Source organism: Eutrigla gurnardus (genome assembly GCF_963514095.1).
Source record: "Eutrigla gurnardus genome assembly, chromosome: 8".
In the NCBI taxonomy this organism is placed as follows: Eukaryota; Metazoa; Chordata; class Actinopteri; order Perciformes; family Triglidae; genus Eutrigla; species Eutrigla gurnardus.
In genome coordinates, this window is record NC_139922.1 from 15,149,425 (window position 1) to 15,165,307 (window position 15,883).

General features: G+C 41.0%; 1 protein-coding gene across 9 annotated transcripts in view; it reads left to right on the top strand.

Moving 5' to 3' along the window:
* The first annotated feature begins 714 nt into the window (after positions 1-714).
* kif1b (kinesin family member 1B) overlaps positions 715-15,883 on the top strand; it is a 54,890-nt gene continuing 39,721 nt past the window's right edge. For 3 of the 9 annotated variants that reach the window (XM_084015756.1, XM_084015754.1, XM_084015755.1), the window contains exons 1-2: positions 729-972; positions 2,129-2,282. In XM_084015756.1, coding sequence (XP_083871882.1) covers positions 2,177-2,282 — 106 coding nt within the window. In that variant the 5' untranslated portion in view covers positions 729-972; positions 2,129-2,176. Of the gene's footprint in view, positions 973-2,128; positions 2,283-15,883 lie in introns of all 9 variants that reach the window. The other 6 variants (XM_084015752.1, XM_084015753.1, XM_084015758.1 and 3 more) reach the window with 4 other exon arrangements.

Sequence of the window (15,883 nt, forward strand, 5' to 3'; positions counted from 1 at the left end):
CTAGTTTAGTTCATTTGACCATATGAAAAAAGTCCAAATATACAAAGAATAAATGGTATGCTTAAATAATTGTATATATTATTTATATACATTCATTTTAAATATAATTTGTATATATAAAATGTATATTCATATAAATTATATATTAAAATGCATACAGGAGTGCAGAAACCATTTATTCGAATTGTCTTGAAGCTTTTCACATTTTTTGCACAAGAACTATATAGTAATACTTCCTCAATTAGAGCAAATTGCACCAAACACACTGAAAAATTGAAAATGTATATACGGATGTGCATTTAGACTATAAAAGTAGGCGTTTATTTTTACATTAAGGTAACGTAGAAACAAAACATGCCTACATTTATGGCAGATTGCCATTATGCATTTTAAAAAGGAAATAATGAAGGTACTGAAATGTGTGGCATGCTTCGTTCGCTAGAGGGCGCTCGTTGCGATGACCCGGGGTGTTGCGGTGACAGCGTTGTGCGGGGAGCGGTGGGTAGAAATCCTGCAGTGTGGCGTCACGATAGAAAAAAAGAGAGGCCCCACCCACTCCCGATTCCGAGTGTCACCATTGGCTCCGCGAGACATTAGTCACAGCCGTCTCTTCGTTCATTGGCCCGTCCGACTGTCAGTCAGGTGCCGAGAGGGAGTTGACGTAATCTCTTCGGTAAATCAAGGCAATCTACCGCTTCCCCTCTTCGTTTGTGTGCGGATAGACGGCCGCCTTTTATCTCTCCGGGAAAATAAACTCGTGAAGGAGTCACTCCTTGCGAACACAGATCCATCCGGCGGAGGAAACCGCTAGAATGGGTGTTTTTCACCATAGTGGACTTTACAACAGTTTTCATGTTCGCGGATTTTGATTTAAAGAAAAAAAAAAAAAAACACAACACATCTTGACGACCGCTAGCTAGCGTTAGTTTTGGCCACTGCCCTATGGTGTTTTCTCCGTGAGAGTCTTCAAACGTGAGTAGAAACGATGACTTGATGCTTGTGTTTAAATAGATGTGGTGCACAATCCTGTGATAACAGATATATTGTCGGCAGCTGTTTGTGACTGGTTAGCAGTTTTTTTGTGTGCTAACGCTAACGTTAATCACAGGAGGCTGGCGGTGCCTTTGGACCGTTAACGTTACACAGTCCAGACTCCGATGACAGTGTTATACTCGACACTATTTAATTAGCAAATTATATGATTTTATTTCCACAAGTCTTTGTGTGTGGTTATGAGTCATTTCTCGGCCACAGACTGAAGTCTCAACCGTTGACATTCCTTTGGCTTGAAGCTAGTAAAATTAGCTTGACGTTAGCTCGGCACAATATCAGATGACGTTATTACAGCCGGGCTACCGTTTGAAACCTGCACCCGTCCCGATTTGACGTTAAAATCCTGAAAACCTCCCATGCAGAGGGGGTACACCAGGAACACTTTGTCGAGTCGGTGCTGCTAAAATAAGCGTGCAACTCCTCCCTGCACTATCCCACAACATGCAGCAGCAGCGGCGGATTAGCCTACTTCCAAGCATCGGCGAATTTAATGTTTTTAAAAACGGAACATTTAAGCTCTTTGCAGAATGAGCACTGTAGATGTAGCTGACGGGCCCAGCTCAGTGCCCCCACTGAAACCCACACAAAATAGGCTTGATAGAATTCAATGGGCGTATGCTTTTAGCAAGTATGGCTGACTGCAAGGACGTGGAAAAACATGAATTATTTGGCACATATAGTCGCGGTGCACGGGATGTAAAGCTTCAATTTACTGTAACCTTAGACAAATTGCAATGTTGTGTTTGTATTTATAATAAAAATCTATAATGTTGTTCATGCAGGCAAATTGTCACATTGAATTTGTGTATTTTGTATTATTCAAAATGCTATTTCGCTTATGCTGTGCATTTTATAGATGCAATGCATTTCTTTGCTATTTTTATTTGACAAAAAAGTGTCTGATTGGCTGCTGTTTACAAAATATAAAAGCTTCAATGGTTTTGGTCGGCCATATTTGTTGTATGCTGTTATGACAGGAAATTGGAAGGACTGGAGAAACTGGAGAAACAAAGTACCAGATGTTCCTTTTTACAAAGCAGATGCAAACATCTCTTTTCTTCCGTGCTCCCTTTAGGAGGAATATACAAGGAATCTTGGTGGGAGCCGGTCCTAAACAGCAAACATGTCTGGGGCTTCTGTGAAAGTCGCCGTTCGAGTCCGGCCCTTCAACTCCAGGGAGATTGGCAAGGAGTCCAAATGTATCATTCAGATGCAAGGCAATACTACAAGTAAGTAACCCGCTGGCATGCACGCACGGATACTCGCACGCAAAACTAAACACGTGCATTGAATGCATGCAGACCTGTCTGCTAAGGGGAGTTTGATACACCACACATGCAACCGCGTGGTCTTCCTTCAGGGCTCTTGACAAGAGAACAGTAGAATGAGCAAACTGAAAGGCGGACGGTTGGGAACAAACGGCCTGAAAGAGAATAAAAGGCTTACAGAGTGAAATTCCTCCTCCTCTGAAGGGGCCTGCATGCCTTAGGAGTCTCTGTGTGAGAAACGCTGAGTTGGTTCATGCTGGGAGACCCAGGGGTCACCACCCAGCCAGGCATTGTTAATGCCTTTAAATTCATCAAGGCTTTATCAGTGTTTTAGAACGGATATATCCGTTATGTTTATGTTATTCCTTAGTGTACACAAAGAGTTGTAAATCACTTTTAGAGATGTATAAAGTGTTATGGCCGGAAGGTTATCATTTACAGATTGTGTTGAGGCGCGGCACCTTCATGCTTTAGTTATTGTTGGCTTTTCCACACATCAGTATGAGTGAAAATAGGGATGCAAAATTACTTAAGGTTTTATACGCTAACGGAAGGATTCGTATCCTTGTAATTCAGTAATTATGCACATTGCGTGAATCATTGCATAGTTTTCCATGAACGTATCAAACTTCTATGTAAATCTGTGATTACGCCCTGCATCACTGCTATCGTTGAATCTATGAGACTATATGAAACTATAGACAACAGCAGGGCAAGAAGAGGAGACCTGAAATGGTTTGTAGACTTGTGATTCAACCTCCTTACTTGTGACTGTGAGTCATCAGGTACTGTGATGTGTGAGCTGCCTCCTTACTCGCGGTCGTGCTGTATGTTCCCCTTCAGCTGGCAGATGAACACAATCTCCCTGACACTAGCATGGAAACATTTAATGACCCAGTAACAAGACAGCATGTGACAGCAGAAACCTGTTCTTCCGGCAAGCTCGCTGTGTTTGTCTCGAGTTTTTGTCTGTCAGTCTCACCAGGCTCATTAGACTAAGCCTTTATGAATCTTCCATAAGATCCAGTGTCGTACCATTTATGGCTCACTAGCCCTTTATCTCTCAAACTCTACCAAAAAGAAGCTTTGTGTCAAAGCCCCAGTACTTTTACTATATATCCTTGGGTTTTCATTATGCCAATGTCACTCGGGGCTGCTGGAGGGTGACTCGTGGTTTGTAGCAGAACTGCAGTGGAATATGCAGTGTTTTTGGGGGTTAGGTAGTGAGTGTGTGAGCGAGGGAGAGGAGGAGGCTGCAGTACTGCCTACTCTACCTCCTATCACATGGGCAGATTGCAGAGCAGAAAGGGAGGCTGGCAGGCGGCCATACTCTCTCTTCATCAGGATTTCATTGCAGATGGTATGCTGAGAATGCTGTCTCATTAGGATGCTGAGAGGTTCAACGTTACCTATTGGCTCAAACAGGCACCTGTTTGGAGCTTACTGTAGTTGTCACACGCTGGATTTCATCATAATTTCTGTGTGCCACAGAATCAAAGTCAGACAACTTACATTTTTAATCTAAACTACCGGTACTCAACAGTAGTTTGTCTGGGAGGTGGGTTACACAATGTTATCATGGAGGGCAATGCTTATTATGATTACAGTATGTAATGGTAAACGTATTCCTTATTTCAATTTCATAACATTTCTCAATAATTGTGCAAACTATGTTTCTTTTGATTTTTGTTTCAGACAGTGATATGATTTGTTTTAATGCCTATCTTTCATCCAAAATAAATTGACTTTTTATGTTTTTCTCAATCAAATTCTTTGTATCACAACTAGTACTGTTGTACTAAAAAAAAAAATCAATCTTTTGAGAATCTCATCAGCCTTGAAAGGCGACTATAAAATGTTTGTAGTTTGCTGGCTTTTTACCCCACTCAAATTCATATCTCTAATAACAATGGGTTCACATTGACAATTTTCACAGCAGAAAAAAATGTATTATAGAAACTTCTCACTTTTTAATAATGTTAGTTTTTAGTCTGTCACGCATGCTTTAATCAGAATCAACCGTGCGATAGTGGTGGCCTATGACGGTGTATCCGATGTATGTGTTTTTCTATTATGTTATGGTGTTTTTGGTGACGGCTAACATTTGAATGAGAGTTGCAAAGAAAGTATTTTTATGAAGTTGCTTGATCAGCTTTATGTGCCTGGCAGATGTGGGGATGAGGCTGTGGCACTCCCCTTATTGGTGTGACTCGCTCAAGGGCATATGTGTCGGTGCGTGTGTGTGTCAACAACACAGAAAGAGAGCGCTTGGGGGCAAGGGCAGGATATGCTCCCCCCCCTCTCTCTCTCTTACCATGCATGGAGTGTTGTCAAGGATAGGGTGCAGGCATAGGGGCAGCAAATTGATTATCCAGTGTGCAGGAAATGTGTCCAAGGCCTCTGCAGGCAAGCTGGAAACAAGTAAAGGCCTCTTTCAGTAGAAGCTCCTAAACATACCAGAGCTAATTTAATTATAAAGGGGTGACGCAGTCGACTGTTGCATTAGTTAGTGTTGGTGCTCCAAATGTTGAATAACGTCAGGACACCAAAAGCCTGCATTCATTTGGGGCTCTGATGTGTTCTCCACTCGGTCTCTGTCTTGTTATGTAACCCATGTGTTATGTTCCCCCTCAGCCAGCGAGCAGCCGCTCACGAATGTACGGCCAAAGATGGTCGATAGATCTTGCACACTGCACAAGCTGATCCGTGGATATCTTAGACCATCACATATATTTTAATGTAACAAACCTGCATCCAGATAGATCATTTCCCTCATTTTCTTTTTTACATTATGGGAGATAAAGGCATTATCAAAAGATGCTAGCCTAGCCCATCCATGTTTACAGGAACTGCCACATTATCATCGCTAAGCTAGGAGTAAACTAATTGACGAATTGATAGAACAAACGGAAGGTCACCTTTCAGATACAATTTTGCTGAGTGTCCTCTCAGTATGAGCTAAGTGGATGTTGACCTTACTAAACCATACAGGGAGGAATCAGCACAGCTCCAGTGTCGGTTACGCAGAAGAGAAGAGTAGGCTGTCGCCACAGCTGAAATGGCAATGAGCCCACATTATATGAATGAATCGTGGTCATTTAGGAGAGCTCTGGCGGGACAAGTCAGGAGTAAGATGGGGAGCATGGGTTTGACTGAAGGATGGTCATCATGCCGCTGAACCTTTTGCAGACAGGGCCGATTAACCTGATTAGGACCAGTATAATCCGCAGGCTTGCCTCAGGTTGCCACGCCCGGCTTCCGTAATCCCGGTGACCCTTGAAGGTGTACGCACGCTGACACACACCCACTCAGGGTGTTACATTCCTCATCGCCTCATGATGAGGTTGTTGTGGAGCCACACACATTTGGCCGCATGCACTACTTACATACTTCAGACTGACCTCCTAATGAAGAGGGGAGGACAGGCAGATGTCTGCGATCCACTCATGCTGTGTCACAGCAGGACTTTCAGGCCAGAGGCACAAATGCGTGCAGCTCAACCAGTTTTAGTACACCTACCTTGCTGCTGTAACACCTACCAACAACAGAAAACATCTTACACTGTCTTTTTTTTTAAATGTTTAAATTATTTGGTCATTAATCTTATTGAGAGCATATGGAAATCCTGTGAATCTGTGAAGGTATGTGTCTGGATGAAGTATCAGGGTTTTTATGATGACTAAATCCTGTTATCAGAGTATTTTCTTCTTGCATGAAAATGAGACATGCATGAAGTCTGCATCAAGATTTGTATTTTCATTTGGTGAAATTCTGTTCATGCAATCAGCTGTAAAATCAAATTGCATCATTTCTATTTATGTTGCATACTAAAATGTGACACATAGTCACATCGGCCTTTCCCCATTGCTACGGAGTCATTTTCTTATTCATCAGTGTTTTGAAATGAATAAGAAACCACAATGTGGCATTGCTGATTAAGGGATAGGCTGAATGCTAGAATGTCCTTAATGTGGCAGAGGTCAGAAGGGGAAAGTGATAAATGCCTGCTCTCACTAAACTGTGGTTTCAGTTTAATAGCTGGTGTTTTTTTCTCCACAACTTATGTTGACTGTTCACAAACTACAACATGTTTTGCTTTTTATTTTCAGTTTATGCCTACATTAAAACTTGCACTCACACTAGGCAATCTGTCCCCAAGCACCTATGACCCCCAAAGTCCAGTTTGTTTGACTAGTTTGAGTGCTCTGTACACTTCCTTGGCCCTGGCATGGTTGGAAGTGTGCTTCGGCACGGTACAGTTGCTTATGCACGAGTACAAGCACGGATACGCAACGTGGACATGACATGTAATGGATAAGCTGTTCCGCTCATTATCGCTCGGTGCTCAACTCAAATGCAAATTATGTTTTTTACGTGAGCATGTTGTGACACATTTTGATAATCTTAAATGAGGGCCTTAAAATTAGAGCCCAATGGATTAATCATCTGGTGTCACTGATGTATCGGTATTGGTGCATATGCTGGTCGATTTGTGCAGTTACAAAAACCTACATTTTATGGAGAATCTAATATGGAATGTGCTCCAAGAGTAATTCAGAAATGTTGTCCAGCATTTGTGCTCTGCTACTTACAACAGCCATATGACTTAGTATGAACAATGCAACACAGCTAACTTCAATGTCAACTCAATGTTATACAACACAGAGAACTAGAGTGCCATCACCACAACAAAACTACAACTGGAGTCAAGAAATGCCACCTCACTTATAGTCAAAAAAATACAAAATGATTTGGTGTATTTATTGTTGTATAGGTGAACAATAGGACTGGGGATGTGAAAAAATGATTTTTTTAAAAACGTAAGCTCGACTTTAAGCCTATGGCATTATATACTGCATTAACTGGACCTTCCCACTCTTCTACAATTACTTGGTTCATGTCTTTTCAGGCTTTACTATTTTACTCCATAATATCATCATATATATCATATCAACAGCATCAGTCCAGTTCCACTTAAAATCTGTAGAAACATACCTTTTGCAGATATTAAAAAGTTATAAGTGGAAGAAAACATTAACTAGTGCATTTGTTGGCACCCTCGTGTTTGTGAGGCCCTCTGTTTACGTCATAGTGCCTGAGGATCAGCTAGATGTCTTTAAATGAAAGGTATTATTATTTACAAAAAGCTGGAAAACCATGGAATCTCATGAGATTTGGTTTCTTACATTATATGCTTATATAGAATAAACTGATCATTTCTCTCATTCGTGGCCCAATCAACCCTTCCTATGGTCCGCCTCTTTTTGCTCTACGCTTCATTAACAGCAAGCTTGGAACCCGGCAGCACCTCTGTTAACTTTTGGTTTTATTTGGATATACACGTCTAGCATCCTAAGGAAACGTTACCTGTTCATCATGGCAAATATATCCTTCTTTCCCATGCTGTGTTCCTTGCTGTTGGCTTGTTAATGCTATATTGCCTCACGCCCAGAAACTAGCTCATACACACGGCGGCACCCAGCTAAATGGAACCAGTATCACTATTTATCCCTTTGTCAAGCTTGTCTGATCGAGCAACGGCTACAAAGGGAGGCTTACTCAGGTTTGGCCAATTGATTTATTTGTAAAGAATCTCCCATAGCATACTAGCTACAGTGATGAATACTGCATATTTATCACTGTGATGAATATGCAGTATTTCAGTACTCACCTTACATAAATATTTTTTTCTATCTCCAAGTGTACGTACAGTACATCCAGACAAAATGATCTTTCTCAGGCCAAAAGAAGATCTTTACCAAGCAAAACATTGCCTTGAAAAGAATGAGAAATAAAGCAAGTCTTAACTGTGTGCACACCTCCATTCACCTCATTCACCAAATTCTTTTTAGCACACCCTCCAATCCCGCCTGCGATGGGGTTGAGTGGATACTGTGGGAACCTTTTGCAGAAAACGTGGGATATCAGAGGCTAGGATGGGACTGGAGCTGACTTGAGGGGGGGAGGGGGATGTAAACGTAACCACAGCAGCAAAGCCTTGCACGAGCAGTAGTCACGTGTAATACAGCGTGAGGCAGCATTACATACAATCGCTCAGCTAAAGATGATGGAGATGCTGATTTCAGTCATATTGGCAGAGGTGAAGAAAAAGTATTGCATTAGAGCTAAAACTAAAGAATAGGCAATGCTTTACACTGCAAGAAATGTCTGGCCTTTTCAGTGCTTTAATGTTATATCAAAACATCCGTCAATACCATCAGATCATTTTGTAAATTCACAATGTTGTTTTATTTGCTTCAGGAGTTTTCTAGAGGGAAATGTTTGAAATTAAGACATCAAGGCAAAGCACCCAATCAGATCACCAGAAATGCAGAAAATTACCTGTGAATACTTCAGGACTTAATACTACATAAAATGTGTTGTTCAGAAGTTGTTGTTTTTTCAGAGGGGAATCTTTCAGAAAAACAAGACATTGATGTTCATAGTGAGGGTTTCCTGAAAGGCTCTGCTTTGGTTTGCTGCTGGCATTTAGATCACACAAATCTATTGTTAGTAATATTCAGAGGTGGGTACTGAAACTTGATTCCAAGTTAGAACTGAATCCAAAATGCCAAGAACCGGGTGCACATAAAAAAAAACAAAAAAACATGCGTTGAATTTTCTTGTGGTTTATATTAACCGCCATTATCCGTGAAGTAAGAGAGTTGGCACATGCTAGTTATGGTCACTGCCTGTTTTCTTTTTAGAGACGGATCGGATACAACCACTTGAATCTTACTTGCTTAGGTCATACTCCATTAGCTATGGAGATCAGATTGTGCTCACAGCAGCCCACATCCATCATCACTCATCCCTGACTTAGTGATGCTATCAGGGTATGGTGTTTTGGTTTCAAAGTTATGGTACTCCTGGCTTGATCCTCTATTTGGTTCAATACCTAAACTAGGTGAAATGGCTGAACTTGGGCCTGTCTGTAGTCCCAGGACTGTGAAACAGACATAGGCAAAGCAGAGTTAGTAACGTCGCTCGTGAAGCAAGGCCTATATTTGAATGAAATAATTATTACTACAATTTTTTTTATGATACCTTTCGTTGCACTAGGGGAGACCAGGAACAATTGTAACAAGGGGCAGTTACTTTTAAGATCTTGAATTGCACCCATCAGAACTAAACATTTTAAATAGAATGAACAGATCATTGAATCTTATTATTATTTTAAAAAATCAGCAATCAAATTAAACAATTTCCAATTACTTTAGAGGTCCCATGAACCTTATGAAGTGCATTGTGAATATGAATGAATATTAATATTGTAAATATTATGGGTTGTGTACAACCACAATAGAAATGGTTTAAATCCATACAATATCAAGCCCTAGTAATAGTACCAGAGATAAAAGGCAAACCACCCCCTCCCTCACATAACAAAGTGGAATAACACAATGCTCAATTGGCCTGGTGAAATGCAGCTGAGCCAAATCCTGAAATGTGTCCTAGATTTACTGTAGCACCCAATCAGTTGAAGGGTCAAAGAGATTGTCTGTATAACAAAAGGGTCAGCAGCTGTTTTCTGTCCATGGAGGAGGGGAATTAGGAATGTGTGTGCTAATTCATCTTTTTGGTGTATGTGCACAGGAAAATAATAAGTAGGGAAATGAATAATGTAGTTGGACCACAAGTTAAAAGATGGTCTATTGGCACATGGTAGGTATGCCTGATTTCTTTTTTTAGAGACGGATCCGAAACAACCACTTGAATCTTACTTGCTGAGGTCATACTCCATTAGCTATGGAGATCAGATTGTGCTCACAGCAGCCCACATCCATCCTCACTCATCCCTGACTTATTTGATGCAATTAGGGTATGGTGTTTTGGTTTTAAAGTTATGGTACTCCTGGCTTTGCTCCTCTTAGCTCCTCTTTGGTTCATTGCCTAAACTGGGTGAAATGGCTGAACTTTCCCACATTCAGTAGCGTGAATGTGCTTTTTAGTTTTTGTGCCCTGACTGACACAACACCCTTGAAGACTATATTGTTTGGTTGCCTCCCACAGTCTGAGGGCTGAATTCAGAGGCAAACTGGAGAGATTTGCAGTCCGAGCACGGGTAGCCTGGTGGTGGGCATGATGTTCACTATGTATTATTCATGAGTAAGAAGTCAGAGGGTTGACAGTATATTAATTTCAAAACCTTAATCAATAAGACAGGAGACTGCCCTTCGTTCTAGTTGGCTACTGGATTCCTCTGCTTCTCCAAAATGGAGTTGTCTGACTGTCTGAATACAGAGAAGCTTATAAAGAACAGTAGTATACACACATACATGGACGCATACATACAGTTTCATGTGTCGTTCTGTCCTACACAGAGAAAATGCTGGATTAAAGATGTAAATCATCTGACATTAGATTGAGTCGTCACTCAATGATCACCCTTCATGTTTTCTGACTTCACAGAACATGTCAAACGTCACGTCAGCTTTATAGCTTATTAAATTATTTTGTTAATATAAAGATGGTCCTTGAACAAAAAGATGCAAGATTTTCACAGAGCCATGTGCCAGAGTTGAGTTCATGATGTCATGGTGCTTATATAAACCCAGCATGTAAAGCGAGACTTCGGTCTCTGAGTTGAGTTGGTTAAGGAAATCCAGGTCACTGCTCTGTAAAATGGGTGCCTGTTGTGAATGGTGAATGTAAGGGACTCTGTACTTCCCCTGTCTGCACAGCCTGGTCTGCACTGTTGTCTACACACTGCCTGGGCCCTGGGTCATATGATGATATACAGTATATGTTGTATTGAAACAAATCTGAGATACTGTTTCATTATGGGTCGGGATTTAAAGCAAATATGTTTTGAATAAACAGATTCACATTATACATACAGAAGTATGTTGGAATCAGCATCTCCTTCACATTAGAAGTTTAATTACTGTAACTCTTATCCAGTGTATTACCTGCAGTAGATGACAAGCATGTCCCCAGCTTGGAGAAGCAGACAGGAGTTACCACAAAGAAGCAAAGTGATGGAGGCAGCAGCAAAACGTAAAAGAAAGGCCCACCCAAAAAATGCATGTTTTAAGTGTACACTACATTTTGAATAATTTCACAGGTTTACTTGCCATGAATATAGCTCTTTCATACAATCTGCAAAAAAATATTCTAAATATTGCCTACACTGAAACTGATGTTGAGCTGGATAAAAATCAGTTTGCTTTATATCCATGTTAGCTGGGGTGTACTATCCCTTTAATGCAGCACACGCAGACCCACTTCCCTAAAGTTCATTGTGCATAGTTTGACACAGGCGAGTTTGAATTGTCAATACATTAAGTGCTATTTTTAAACTGGAAAAATAGCAGACACGTCTCATGCTGTGGATGTATCACTATAGATTTCCATGACACAGGATGTGTTTGGAACGACCCGTGGCCTTTTCGAGGCAACACCTGCAAAGAGGAGAATATCCTCCTTGGACCTGATCCATGAGAATCACTGCCCCTTCGAGCTGTGAAAACAGCTGAAAACCCAGACGAAGGATCCTGTATCATTTTGTCAATGCTAACATTGAGGTGCAAACAGCAAATACATCCAGTAGACATGTTGGTTGGATGTTTAGTGGTATTTCAGCTCTGATTTCCTAGCAGGTCTGTGTGCCTTGTCGGTTTAACCCCCTATGTCATCACCTGAGAGGCTGCCTGATATCCCTCTCTCTTTGTTGTAGTTCTGTGTTTGTTTTGCTTCTGAATGGAGTCCTGCTGGCTTAGCACGTTTCCTCTGTCCGATGGCTTCTAGAAGCTTCTCTTTAGTCTCGTTTATCCGGGACTCAGTGAGTCTGCATGAGCTGCGAATATCAAAAGGCACTCGGAGCCCTAGCTAGCTATCAGTGTCCCTGGACTGGGAGCAATGTATGGTTTGGCTACGAGGTCGGTGGAAATGTTGGTCGGCTGAAATCTGTCCATTCCTTCCTGTCACTGACAGTCTGTCGGCATGCAAAGAACTAGCTGCCATCTGCTGCTGTATAAATAGACAGTAGTCAGAGCTGAAACAGCTGGCACATAGGCCAGGACTGCACCCTTTCCCTCTGTTTTCTAGCTGGACAGTCGGTCATTTTCAATGTATTACTTTTTTGGACATTTTGACACAGAGTTGGTTAAAAGTACACTTAAAGTTAATTTGTTTATTCATTATTCATTTTTACATTTCTGAGGATGCAAGATTTCCTAAGTAGCATTTTAGCAAGAAACCCAGTTTTCCTATTTGAGGTAAAAAAAAAAAAAAATGTTTTGGGGAGAAATCCTGCAACAAAATTGCTGCAAGAAGAATAAATGGCATGCTCTACCACAAAATAGTGCAAATGTCTTCTCCAAGGTATTTTTTTTTATAACAGTAAAATTAACATATTTTTTTTATTTTTTGTCCACTTGCTTTTAATGTGCAGCTTACATTTAGTTGACTGAAGTAGTTACACTTTCCAATGAAAATATTGAATTTCTTTTTTCTGAATGTGATGATCCCATGGGGGGGAGGGGGGTAAGGCGTTGTGAAAAGGGTCATTGTGATAGAGGGGACTGGGCACATAAAGCCTTGTCATAACAGATTACCTAATGTGTTTTGCAGGCTCTTGTCATTTGCAATACCCTGCATTCAGTGCATTGTTCTGGTGTCTTCCTGTGCCCCCCCCCCCCTTTCCTCACCCCCAGTAGGAAGAGAACGTGACGTGAGCAGCCTTTTGAGTAGAAATGGGATTTGTTTGTAAGAACTCAGAGCCTTCGTTAACTGTCACATATATTACATTTCATTAATATATATTTCTGTTGTTTGTCTTAGTTGACAGTGATACAGATTCTGCTAAGAAGGATCACTTTTCCTGGAAAGTTCCAGTTTTTGTTTTGTTTTTTTTGTCAGGAGAACTCAAACGAGGAGTATTGAATTGCTGGATAGATATCTTTTTTTAATTAAAGGCCACACGGAATCTCCCCGACCAGAAGTGAAAGTGCACTGTATCCAAAGGGGTAATCAAGATACCACATGTTTGTTTCTGTTTTGGAGATGTTGTACGTCCTGTGTTGTGGCTGCGACGAGCTCAGCTGTTTGTCGAATGAGCGCAGCAGTGCTCAGACACTACTTTTAGCCCTCAGCTTTGAGCTTCATCTACTGACAACTCTGTCACCTGTGCTGCAGCCCTGGCAACCAAGCCATCACACACGCTCTTTCAGAGACACTGGATACGACTCACCACGTCATCCCATCTCAGTGCTCCTTATTTAAGACCCAACAATCATATTGGCATAACTGTGGCAGTGCTCAACCGAACATCTGCTTCGCTTCACCACTCGTGTGCAAACTGTGTGTGGGCCAGGTGTGTTTCTGTAACGCTGTATGGAGATACACAGCATCAGAGCTCTGACAGTACAGATTTCTCTTCACGCGGTGACACCAAAGGTTATACGCTGTATATATTTCCCATACCATACCACACACTGTGTAGGTGACATGTTGGAGGTTTTTCACGGAATAAATGAACAGATAAAAACACGAGTAAACATTCTTTAGTTGTATAATTTATCTAGATGAACAATTTTCAGATCATACTTTGAAATTCAAAAAAATTAGGTTGCAGAACTTGACGTGAGTATTTGACTAATATTGTAATTAATGTAGTATTGCTAATTAATGATGCTCGGCAAAAATTGTAACCTACAGCTAACTCACTGACTTTTGATGTTTACATCACAGCATCATGCCAGGAAGGTTTTGGGGAGGTGCATTTGTCAGACTTTGAACAGCCCCTGATCTAGACGAACCAAAGCAGAAAATGATTGAATCACCTAAATCTGTTTTATTCTGGTGTGATTCCTTTACTGCTTTTGCAGGCTTGTCACCCTAAATTAAATCAACACAAAACAGCATACACAGTCCCATTATACCGTATACTGATTTAAGTCCACATGGTTAGGGATATCTAATCCTGTGAGTGTTTTAAACTAACGAAATAATATTCTTCAGAAGTGAACCGTTACATCACACTGCCCATATGCACACAGTCCCTGGGGATGCTATTAAAATTCCTCAGTCTTGCTGAAAGAAGCCCAGATTGTAATTGCAATTCTACACAGATATTATTTCTCTGAATGCCTGGGTTCTCTTAGCAACTCACCCATTTGTTTGCCTTTTATACATTACATGCGTTTATCCGCTTCCTGTCTGAGATCACGGACAGGAATCGATCAGCTCTTAACTAACAGCTATCAGGTCCTTAGAGGGTTGCTGGAAGGGTGAGGCAGATATATTCAGCCATTTTACAACCTGCTTGTCTGCTCTCAGGTAAATGGGGCTAGCTTTTAGTCCCCATCTGGTGCTCAGAAACCCCCCAACAACCTAATTACTGAGGGGTATCTTTGCTTTCCTGGCTGGATTATTGGCCCCATGTGGAACACTGGAGCACAAAATGTCTGCCGGCTACAACCATCTGAGTGATGTTGTTTTAGATGGCAGGATGTGGTTAGTTAACTCCGGTATCCACTGTGCCTTGAATTGTAAAGCTCCTGTGGCGTGCCAGCGTCATATCGGTCCTATGTTCTGGGGAAGAGGAAGTGAAAATGCACAGCTGTGGCATTTTGGAAAAAATAAACATTTGAACTGTCCTCATATGACTCCCGGTAACTTATGTCTGTTCACTGCCGATGGGGTTCTGAAAATTCTATTTTGAGAGAGAATCATGTCTCTTACATTGTCTCCCACACAGATTTGCATGTCATCCCTTTATGTGATGGAGGTTTAGAGTTATTTTATGACCTGATGATGACACAGGAATGATAAAAATTCCTATGAATTTCTAGGGCAGCAGGCTGCAGCCAATTAAGGTTTTCCTTCTGTGTCACCAGTAGTGTTTTAAATGATAAAATAATTGTATTTTGTACCTCATGTCACCAGATTATATATTTATTAAGTATTCTTTGTCTTTGTGCATATAGTCAAAGTTGTTTTTGGTATTGCATGTGGGGTCTGACATGATAAGTAGCTTAATTCCTTCCTTACAAATCATAAAGCTTTTTACACTGCACTTTTTCCATGTCAGAATTTATTTTTTAAAGGATTAAAATCCTGAAATCAGTTTGATTAAATAATTGTAATGACCATAAAACAGCATTTAAATGATTCAGTATCATCAACATTCCAGTAATAGGGGATGGTTGAGGCGAGAGAAAACAGAACGCAATGTGCCGCATCCTCCCCTTCTGTGGCAAGTTGAGGTTGTTATGGCAACCAATATCTGGTCCTATACCTGTTGCCATGGTTGAGAAAGACAGAGTGATGACGTTTATGAGGCAGCAGAATGCGTCTGCCATTTTAAGCACACGATGTGACTATAATATTTACTATAAATGGAATGCAGAGGATTCCTCATGACATCTTAATGTGTGACTATCGCAGTGCTCACATGGATTCTGCTTGTACGTGTGATGTACAGGTGACATAAGTGATGACACAGTAGTATTAGTATTAGTAAGTATTAGTATGCACACACATGCAACCATTGCCAGCCCCATCCTTTATTGTATTTTTGCATTTTACAGACATTTATAGGCTCTTACATGAGAGAC